Source organism: Narcine bancroftii, chromosome 1 (genome assembly GCF_036971445.1).
Source record: "Narcine bancroftii isolate sNarBan1 chromosome 1, sNarBan1.hap1, whole genome shotgun sequence".
Classification (NCBI taxonomy): Eukaryota; Metazoa; Chordata; class Chondrichthyes; order Torpediniformes; family Narcinidae; genus Narcine; species Narcine bancroftii.
In genome coordinates, this window is record NC_091469.1 from 392885466 (window position 1) to 392897119 (window position 11654).

The 11654-nt window shown below is 41.0% G+C and overlaps 1 protein-coding gene across 1 annotated transcript; it reads left to right on the plus strand.

Moving 5' to 3' along the window:
- The first annotated feature begins 880 nt into the window (after nt 1-880).
- On the plus strand, nt 881-5420 carry LOC138751428 (uncharacterized). The gene is made up of 2 exons (XM_069913676.1): nt 881-1342; nt 1467-5420. The coding sequence occupies exon 2, from the start codon at nt 3446-3448 to the stop codon at nt 4970-4972; it is 1527 nt and encodes a 508-aa protein (XP_069769777.1). The 5' UTR covers nt 881-1342; nt 1467-3445; the 3' UTR covers nt 4973-5420.
- The last annotated feature ends 6234 nt before the right edge of the window (nt 5421-11654 follow it).

Consider the following 11654-nt stretch of genomic DNA (forward strand, 5'->3'; position numbering starts at 1 on the left):
ATTTCTTCACCCGACAGATAAAGAGTTTTCCTTTTTTTCTCATGTATACCATTCATACTCGAGAATTGATCACTTTTTTATTGATTCACGTTTTATTCCACTTGTAACTGCTTGTAAGTATGACATTATAGCCATTTCGGATCATTCTCCATTACAACTCTCTCTTAAATTCAAAGACTCTGTTTCTACTATTAAGCACTGGCATTTTGATGTTACATTATTGCAAGATTTAGACTTTGTTAAATTTATGAAAGAACAAATTAACTTTTTCTTTTCAACAAATTACACTACGGAAATTTCTTATGGAATATTGTGGGATACATTCAAGGCTTATATTCGTGGTCAAATTATTTCTTACTCAGTAGCTTTGAAGAAATGCATCAAAAACAAGATTCATCTATTGGTTGAGAAGATTAAAGACATTGATAAGAAATATGTGACTGATCCTACTGAAGAACTTTACAAACAAAGAATTGAACTGCAGATGGAATATAATTTGTTACTTATTTTATAATCTACATTTAATAAAGAAATTGGCCGATTTGAGGCCACATTCAACGGGTCTCTGTCTTTCTTTGGAATTACTGTAATTATCACACTTGAACAAGATTCTGGTAACACCTGTAAAGGTTTGAAAGAGTATTCAATGACAGGTCAAATCCCCTGAGACAGTTTGGAATGTAGAGGAGATGATGTTAAAAAATAAATATGCAGATGCTGTGGTCTAGTGCAGTACACAAAGTGCTGGAGTAACTCAGCAAGTCATGCAGCATCAATGGAAAGCAAACTTTACCTGTAGAAAGGGGCAGGTGTGCCTTCTTCACGGTTGCCTTGATATTGCTGCCTCCAAAGGAAGTCTTCTGAAATGTGGGCTCTGTAAGGTAAAACATCATGAGATGGGAATGTGTAGGGAGTTACCCTGTACAGGGCAGTAACAAGAAGGGGAGGTGTCCTTGTACTCCTGTTAGGTAAAACATCATGAGATGGGACCGGAGAAGGAGTCACCCAGTACTAAGGAGTAACAGAATTCATCCTTGTACTTACAAGATAAGAGAGACATTGATGGATTGAGAGGCAGGAAGCTAGCAGGGAAAGGATAGCAACAGTTTTAGTCATTGGACAAGTAATGATATGATGATGTTCTAAGCATGTATCCAAGGGTATAAAAAATCACCATTTTGCTGATAACGGCAGAATGCATTCTCCGACTAACATGTTTAGTCGCAAGTGTTACAATCCGGTAATAAAGAACAAAGAACCCTGATTTCGACTCAGCCTGGTGTTTGTCTCACTCATTCATGAACAAAGCAGACCTAACAATTTGGTGACCCCGACGTGATGGGTGAGTGAACACTGGACGACGGTTTCTGTTTTTTCTGACAATCATCTCAGCCGGCTGATAAAAAGGTCCAGAGAAGCCTGTTTTAATAAAATTCTCTTTTTTTTTAAATCTTTATGATTGTCAGTAAGAACTGGAGATCGGACAAATTAGACGACCACAATTGAAGGTCGCATGCCAGGATTGTAACACGTAAGTGATTACAGACAAGATAAAAGTCCTTAAGGTGTTTGAATGACATTTATTAAGTGCTTCGCAAGAAACTACTAGAGTTTAAAAGTCTTTATTGTGTCGTTGCAAAGTCCAATAGAGTGAGAAGGTGGTCTATAAACAATTGAGGACCTGAGTTTTCTGCCCTAAACTGGTTATTAAGAGGAGAAATCTCCCACGTGAAGGTTGGGCTTTGAAAGAAAACAAAGGTTCAGGCTTATTGGCCTCAATTGTATCTGAGAGACTGACTTATAAATGTCCGGTAGGTATGATAATGTCTGTACACTTGAGAAGTTAAGAATTTATTTCCCCAATTCGCCGTGGTGGAATACCACAGCAGACACTAGAGACCTTGAGACAACAAAAAAAGTACTCAGGGACGCCTGCCTGGTGAACAAGAACGACGACAGAAGGCTGCGACAGCTGTGTCCGGATCAGGTAGGAGATATTAATGAAAAAGTTGACAAACTCCTAAGAGACACCCAGTTTATTCGAAATACTTTTGATAAGTTAAATGAGGGTATTCCCAACATCACCAAGGAGATAAAGTTACGTAAATTCATAGATTGGTACAGGGAAACAGGACAAAAGTATAGCCCAAATATTTGGTTTTCTAGTTGTAATTTAACTTTCAGACCCCTTTGGGAAAACAGAGAGTGGAAAACGAGCAATCAGAGTATACAGGACAGTCTGAAGTCAATTGGAGGACAAGACTTAGAGACTGTTCCTTTAAAAGATATTAGTCATCCAGCTTGCAAGGAGACATTTTTAAAAGCAATTTTCGTTGACATAGATCCCCTAAACGGACAAAAACCTAAATTAAAACAGGCATTAGAAAGCGGTCCCGCAGCTATGGCTGTACAGTTGCCTGCTAAGACTTTTGACCAAGTTATTAAGGAAATTAATCAGGAATTAGAGGAGCGAAATACCAGTAATGCGGCATTGGAAAAACAAAAAATGCTCCGAAAATGTGTAGACCGCTGGAGGAAGAGGGGTTGGTTACCCGGGGGCACTGAGATGTTCCTGACAGGTGAGAAAAAAAAATTTTTAAACGTAGAGGCTTAGATAAGCTGGAAGAAACAAAACACAGAAGGGAAAGGAAAAGTGACTGTTTCCAGTTTCCAGCCACGAAGTGTCCGGGTTTGCTCTCTCCCTCCCTCCTTTCACCCTCCCCCCTTTCTCTTCTCTCCCCCCCCTCTCTCTTCTCTCCCCCTCTCTCTCTTCTCCCCCCCCTCCTCTCTCACCCACTCCCCCTCCCAATCCCAATCTGTGGCGGTGCTGCCCTGAAATCCCCAGGTTGGGCAGGGCAGAGAAATACAATTTGGTTTTAATTTTGTGCCCACAATTCCAGCTCCGCATCAAATGGGATCCTGTTTTATCCTCTCTCCCTCCCTTTTTTCCCGCACCCCCACCATTGCGGGATCAGGGCAGACATTGTGGGCTGACGTGTAGCTCACTCGAGGTGGGAGGGAAGGAAGGAGTGATAGTTCCCAGTGGTGGGAGACCCAATCTGATCCAGACCAGTGATCACAGGATGAGAACCTTTTAAAACCTTTGAAACGAAAGTGTTAATCTGAAGACTTTTCTCCCAGTGGGGCCAGTGCAAGGCATTTTCTCTCTATCTCTTGTGCTCTGTGTATCTGCCTCTCTATCTCTTTCTCTCGCTATGCTCTCTCTCTCTCTCTCTCTCTCTCTGGCACCCCAGATGGGACACTGGAGTCACGTCCCTTATATCCAGATATTGAGACACTGGGGTGTGACAAGAACCACGGGAATAGGGACACATCAGACGAGGTACAGGCCCCTTTAATAAAAATAGAAGGGGGAGTAATAGATGTAGAGACCCCTCTGGAGTCCAAGAAAATAGAAAAGGAGTTAGAGATACAGAAATGGAACATGAAAAAGGTTCAGGATAACATTAAAAAATTAAACAGAGATATTAATGTGCTGGGGCAGATCAGTGAGGATCAAAAAGAATTAATGGTAGGTGTATTGAAGGAAGTGGAAAAGATAACTACAACACTGTCAGGAGAAATTAAAGCTGAAGGAATGGTAATAGGAGTAAAGGACGAAAAGTGTAGTACAGATGAGGAAACGAGATACGATCCACCATGGGAGGAAAGTAAAAGGAAAAGACTCGGGAGGGAGAAAAATAGACATGCCTACCTGGACATAGTTAGAACAAAAGAGAAAGATGTGAAACAACTAAACTATGGCCGAAAAGATTATCTTAGAGATGAACGTGACCAATATACCTTTGACCCTGAGACATTGGAAGCTGATAGGGACAGTGACAGTGACGAAGAAGAGTCAGAACAAGGTGGGATAAATAAATGCATGCCAAGAGTAAAGAAGGAGCAGAAATCCCCAAAATTGAGATATCAATGCCCATTACTGATCACGGGACGGGGAACTCAAAAATATGTACCCTGGTCACGAATGGACTTAGAGAGTTTAATGAAAAAACTACCTCCGTTGAGTAATGGGGCTAGTCCATGGATCTCTTGTTTTGAGCGAGAAACCTGCCAAGAACAATTAGCACTCGCAGATGTCAGAACTATCATGATAAAATTAAAGGCAGAAGGGGCCCTGAAGCAAATAGAGAAAATTGTAAGAAGCAGTAAATTGGGGGATGAAATAGAATTTAACCCACTTCGGAATAAATTTTGGGAAGCACTTAGAGAAACATTTCCTACACCCTATAGTTTGGATGCCTTGGTAACCCTTCAACTAAAGGAAGGAGAGACTGCACACGAGTATTTCACTCGAGCATGGGACTTATGGGAAACAGGGACTGGAGAAAGACCCGACCACAGCCCCTTAGGAAGGGCTCACTTTCGTAATGGGATAATAAACGGACTACCTGCTACGGTTCAAGCAAAATTAAGGGACATTGTGGGAGTAGAGACAATGTCAGAGGATTTGTGGAAAAGACACCTGACACATGCAATCAAACGACATCGTCAATCAGAGCATGCTAAGTCAGAAAGTGCGTCCCAGAAGGAGGTGGACAAAACAACCGATAAATTGGTGAGAGCTATAGAACATATAGGGGTTAAATTAGCGGCCCAACAGATAGTCCCACAGGTCATGGGGCCAGTGATAAATCCGGGACCCCAAGTAAGAAATGGTTGGGAAAGACAGCTAGGTACAATGTATAGAGGGGAACATGCAGTATGCTGGTACTGCCAAAATCCTGGACACTACCAGCGGAACTGTCCGGAGGCTGGGAGAGCAAGGGGAAAAAGATTACCCTCTATTAGAGGCTATCGGGGAAGAGGAGGAAACTTAAGAGGACAAGCAAGGGGTAGGGGTGGACACATTGATGGGCCCCAGAGAATCGGGGGGTGGCAGAGTGATCAACAAGTCCAGGCACCTCAGTGTAATGACTATATTGAGGAAGGTGCTGAATTTGATTATTGACGGTGCCCAGGAGAATCAAAAATCACGCCTCCCTGGGAGCCACCAAAAATTTGGGGGACGGTAAATGGAGAAAAAATTGAATTTATGGTTGACACATGGGCAGCAGTTACGACAGTGATTAAAAAACCCCCAGGGAGCACATTTTCGGGCAAAACATTATCTACAATAGGATTCTCCGGGATAAGGGAAACACAGCCCTATACAGATAACATCGACATGACATTTGGACGACAAAGGGTTAAAACGCCTGTCCTGGTTGTGCCAAGTTGCCCCATTAATTTATTAGCAAGGGACATTCTTACCAAACTAGGAATAACCATACAATGTTCTGAGAAGGGCCTTCGGTTAACATACCCAGGGGATACAATAAGAAGGGGAGGACAGTTTATAGTAATGACCCCATCTAACGCTTCAGAAGACTCTGTGGAGGTTAGTATTTTCTGGAGTCGGCTACTGTATGATGAACCAGGCCCAGGGCTGATTAAACAGTTTTTTGAGTGGAGGGCCAGTATCCACTAGATCCTATGCATGTTACATTAAACTACACCATCCACCCGGACCAGGAATATGAGGAGAGGTGGGACTCTCTAAAAGAAGGGAAGACAGAAACGATACATTGTCCATTTATCTTTGTAGGTAAGGAGGGAATAGCTGCTATGGTTGTCATGACAGAAGAACAAATGGAGTGGTTCTGCTTAGGAGTAGAAAGTGTGCCTCATGTGACCTTGGGTATTGACAAAGATCATCACGCTCGACAGCTGGGTCCGATGGTAAAGGAAGCGATAGGGTGTGAATACAGGCAGACAGAAATCCCGGGATATTCCACCTCGGAGGGAGGAAAATTTGTCAGACTGAATATTGAAGCATGGGACCAGGTAGTGAATGAGAAAGTAGAAAGAGACCAAGCCATAGAAGGAGAAAATATTGATCACAGAGACTCAGACAAATATCTTTCTAATCTGAGTCCACATATATGGACAACGGGGCCCTATGATGTGGGAGTAATAAAAGGAGAGGTATTTCTAGAATTGGCCAACCCCGGGCAGAAACCAATATGGAGAAAACAATACCGCTTGTCGCCCAGTCAGGAGGAGGGTATTAAAGGAACGATAGAAGGGTTAATGGAGTCAGGGGTTTTAAGGGCGGCACCTGACAGTATGTGGAACACGCCCATCATGCCTGTTCCCAAACAGGGTAGAAAAGACTGGAGGATGGTACACGACCTCCGGGAGATTAACTTGGCTACCAAGACCATCGGGAGACCAGTCCCAGACCCATATGTAGCACTTAGGGCTCTGAGTCCGGAGCACGAATACTATACTGTCATTGATCTGGCAAACGCATTCTTCTGCTTGAAATTAGCTGAGGAATGCCAAGACTGGTTAACTTTCACTTACCAAGCACATCGGTACACATACACTAGATTACCTCAGGGTTATAAGGACAGTTCAGGACTGTTCAATCAGGCCCTTAGCGAAATCCTAATGAAATTAAAGCTCCCGGAAGATGTTACACTGATTCAGTATGTAGACGACCTACTATTAGCAGGGAAAACGCCACATGGGTGCCTGACAGGGCAGCCAAACAGGTTACTGGTTATCATGAACATATACAGGGGATGATTTTGAGGTCCCATAACAAAAAAAATGAATCTGAAACTAAGGAGACTTGTAGCAGATTGAATGACTACACAGATGAGTTTTGTGGAGGAAGAGTGCTGTACAACTGGCTCCCCGCTAACTGGGATGGTCGGTGTGCTCTAGTAACCCTTAATGCGCCAGTGCTGATTGTCAAAAGGCAGGAGGGAGACGAGGATTCCATAACACAGGGCCAGATGGATCACTCACTAAGGGGTTAACGAAACTTAGGGCATTGGCGAAAGAATTAAAAGCCCAGTCTGGAGTCTCCAATCCTGTTTTATCCTGGTTACAGGGAGTGTTTGGGAGATGGAGCACATTGTTAGGACAACTTTTGCTGGGTTTGTTCATTTCTGTATCAATTTTTATCACTTGTGGCTGTTGTTGTATTCCATGCATTCGAACGCTGGTCACGAGGACCATAGAGACAGCCTTTGCTGACCGTGATGAACTGCCTCCGAAATATCAAGCTGTGCAGGCTGTGGAGCAAGACTATCTCACATTACAGGAGGCGGAGAAAGTTGCTGAGATCGATCTGGAGTCTGAAGGGGAATGTGATGGGAAGGAGGGATTGTGAATTAGATTGTTACACATATAATTTTAACCTTGCTTGTAACCCAAATATTATAACATGGATTGTAACACAAACATTATTAATCAGATTGTAGAACAAGTATTATGAATTAGATTGTAGACCATACGTTAACTTGGGTATTTACTAATGTACGGGGGGTTAGCTAGTTTTTTGCTTGGGGGCAAATGGGATGAAACTTGTAAACGGGCAATGGGATCGGGGTGACGGATGGGGGGTGTACGCAAAGGAGGGTTGGGGGAGCCCTCGCCCACCAGCCGAACTACCCTGTGAACAGAACCCGTATAGAGCTTGGCAATAATAGGCGAAATAATGTAACGCGGTGGTAGCATAGTCAGGGCGAGATTGTCCTCTAAAGAGGACAAAGGAGGGATTGTAAGGTAAAACATCATGAGATGGGAATGTGTAGGGAGTTACCCTGTACAGGGCAGTAACAAGAAGGGGAGGTGTCCTTGTACTCCTGTTAGGTAAAACATCACGAGATGGGACCGGAGAAGGAGTCACCCAGTACTAAGGAGTAACAGAATGCATCCTTGTACTTACAAGATCAGAGAGACATTGATGGATTGAGAGGCAGGAAGCTAGCAGGGAAAGGATAGCAACAGTTTTAGTCATTGGACAAGTAATGATATGATGATGTTCTAAGCATGTATCCAAGGGTATAAAAAATCACCATTTTGCTGATAACGGCAGAATGCATTCTCCGACTAACATGTTTAGTCGCAAGTGTTACAATCCGGTAATAAAGAACAAAGAACCCTGATTTCGACTCAGCCTGGTGTTTGTCTCACTCATTCATGAACAAAGCAGACCTAACAGCTCCCAGGAACTTGAAGGTACTAACCCACTCCACCTCTGTCCCATCAATGTGGACAGGTGCATTATCTCTTGTCCTCCCTTTTCTAAAATAACAGTAATGAGATGATGACCTTGGTGATGTTGAGAGCAAGATTGTTGTCCTGGCATCACCCAACCAGGTTTTCAATCTCCATCCTCTATTCGCTCTCATCATCTCCAGTTATTCGGCCAACAACAGTGGTGTTATCAGCAAATTTGTAGTTTGATTTGGAGCTGAACTTGGCTAGGCAGTCCTGAGTACACAGGAAATAGAGCTAGAGACTAAGTATGCCACCTTATGGTACCCCAGTACTGATGGTCACTATGGAGAAGATGTTGCCAATTTGTACTGATTGGGGTCTGCTACTGAGGAAGTCAAGGATCCAGTTTCAGAGGGTTGTAGGGATTCCTGTAGTCTAGGTGATCTCGCGCAGAGTGGAGGACCAGCAAGGTGATTTCTGTTGTTGACATGATGATAGCTGAATTGAAGTGGGTGCAGGTCCTTCCTGAAATGGGAATTGATCTACTCCACAATCAACCTCTCAAAGCACATCATCACGGTTGACATCAGTGTAGCCTGCTGATTATTCTTGAAGAACATCACCTTGCTCTTTGAGCACTGAAATGATGGATGTCCTTTTAAACCAAGTGGGCACCTTTGACTGTGGTAGTGGGAAGTTAAAAATGCCTACAAAAACTCTAGCCAGGTTTTTGGGTTGCAGCCAGGTACATAATCTGGGCCGAATGTTTCTCGAGGATTCACCCTGCTGAAGGTTCCGTTCACGTCACCTTTGAAACTGGGAGCACAGAGCCACCGGAGTGATGGCAAGTGCTCTTTGTTGTTTTTCCCTTCAAAGTGAGAATAGAAGGCATTGCAATCATCAGGAAGAGATGCATTGCAGTTCATGATGCTGCCATGTTACGTTCTAAAGGAAGTGATGCTATGCAAGCCCTTGTATCTTGTATGGTAACAATGTAAGCAAATCGGAGTAAGATATTTGATAAATTATCTATCTTTATTTCTATAGTGAAGAGCCAAAGCTATAGGACAAAATGTCAAGACAAGTTTATTGTCATCTGATTGCACAAGTACAACCTGACGAAGCAGCATTTCCCATTCCTCAGTGCAAAACATACAGACATATAACCAGACATAATTCTCATTCAGACAAACAATATTTATTCAGGACAGGTATTTCATCTATACAAATAAATAAATGTTATTTCATGAATATGAGAGTCTCGGATGGTTAGTGTCTGCATCTCCTTTGGTCAAATCTTCACAGCATCTTCATTTCAAAATACTGAAAAGCAATCATGTGTCTCTATGTTGGATGATTTGGTGTATTCTATTATTAATGTATTTTATGTAAAAATAGATATTTTTCTTAGTATATTTTTGCCAAAAGTACACCTTAGTTTACAGCAACATCCAGATTCTTTTGGTACTCTATTGGGATTAAAATTGTCAGGTATAATTTTTCTGAAGCCTTGAGGCTGCATATTATTAAGCCATAAATTTGATAGGTAAATTACAAGCATATTTAACATGAGTCATGGTGCGTGAATATCGCAGAAGAGTTTAGTTTGTTGGATGATTGACCTTTAGAGAATGACGATGAAGTTGTTTGTGCCTTCAATTGCAGGTATCATGATTTTATTGTCCTAGAGTTGTGCATTAATCCATCTATTTCATTGTAATGTTTAGATCACATCAAGGAAATACTTAGCCTAGCATCTATCCATCAGCAACAACCATTCAACTGGAATTCTGAATTTGAGGATTTTTACTTCGGAAAGGATTTTTTTAAAAAGTCCAGCTAAAATACCCAGAGTTTACACAATTTCTGTTGTTAGGTTTTTTTGTCCTTTATACATTTAATAATTTTATAATTCAAGGTAAAATATTGGCATTTACAATAGCTCTAGATTGTACTCTAAATTGTTGTTAATTTCGAGCTTGATCAAAATGATTAAACTTTTAAAAAATTCATAGATTACTGTTGTAATCTACTTTAAACTTTTCATCGTATCAGGTATTTTTAACATAGGACAGTACAACATAGTACGTGCTTTTGGTCCACCATGTTGCGGTGGCCTATATAAACCTAATCCACGTCAATCTAACCCTTCCCTCTATTACAGCCCATTAAAGCCATCAAAAGTAATTGAAAGTTTATGGAAAGATAAAATAAAAATTAATGATTGTTTTTGCAGCCTCATTTCTGATCTTGAGGCATTTTAAAGCAATCTATAGCCAACGTATTTAGTTGGTATTGTGTGTTAGGGAAAGGTCATGGTCATTTAGTAAATATTGGTTGATAATAAGTAGTAGTCACTTCTCTTTGAATTAAATCATGGGATTTTTTTATTATTGATCTGAGAGATAAGATGAGGTCCTTCATTATGTTTTAATTGGCAGGTCCACATTCAAATTCAGCATGTGGTAATGGATAGGTTTGTTAACTTTGTTTATGTGCTAAATGTGTCATTGAGTGCTTGAACCCATGATAGTTTGACTGAGGCATAGGTACCACCACTCAGCGAAGACAACTTTCTTTCCCTTGGTTACTTAACTAATTTCTACAATAGCATTGCCCAGTAAAGTGCATAAAGAGCCTAGCAAGTGATGGCTTGTGCATTGGATCAATCTTGCTGGCCAATGCCTGTGGATGTCCAAAACCTATACATAATTGTTTTGATTGTTTATATGCTGAGGGCTCAGTTTGCTGGCTTGAAGTCTTCTGGAATCAAGTGATTAGAGCAGTGGCAGAGATTCATTTATTGCAGCGAGGAATCCCCATTCCTGAAATGTTCTTGAAAGCATTGGTCCAGCTGATCAAACCTGCTGAGTTTCTCCAGCATTTTTGTGTATTAATTACAATGACAGTATCTGTAGACTCTTGTTTCAGACAAACTCCACCCCTGATTCTGCCAATTTTCAAAGCTTCTGTGGGTTTAAAATATATTTGGGGATCAGAGGTTGAAAGGTACTAAAAATGACATTGTTATTTAATAAATATTAAATTACCAACTTTATGCAAGCTAAAAGAAGCTTTGATGGATAATTAAGATTATTAATCTAACTACTGATTTTAAAATATTAAACTGATCCAAATTAGCTAAAACAACTTGCCTTCTCCTTTGTCTCGTAATCATAGCCCTACAATCTCACCTGAAAATGGTGGAGACTATGATAGATCTATCCCTGATGCAGAAACCACAAAGTGATTTCTTAGTGTAAATGCTTTGCTTCTGTGAGTCCAGTGGTTGAGCAAATTAACTTGTTTTAGTACATTTAGAACTTCCTACATTTTATGACATATGTGTGATTTCTATATTCAAGGATATATGTATAAAGTCCCTGAAATTGCCAGTTAAATGGATACTTTTAAACTACTCTAATTTACTTGGGAAATATAGTCTATATGTTTTTTAATGTGTATAATCATTTTTTTTTAAATTGCAGGGTTCATAATCAACTTCCTTTTTAATCAGTTTTAGAAAATAAATGTTTTGTTGATAGCAGACAGAGGAATTTTAAATGACTTCAAATTGATTTAATTGTCTGTTTAACACTTAGCAGAATCGGCATCGGCAAGACCCATTCTAGGTC

Bases quoted from the DNA above. Each gene is read 5' to 3' on its own strand.
- LOC138751428 (XM_069913676.1), top strand. From the start codon at position 3,446: ATGAAAAAGGTTCAGGATAACATTAAAAAATTAAACAGAGATATTAAT.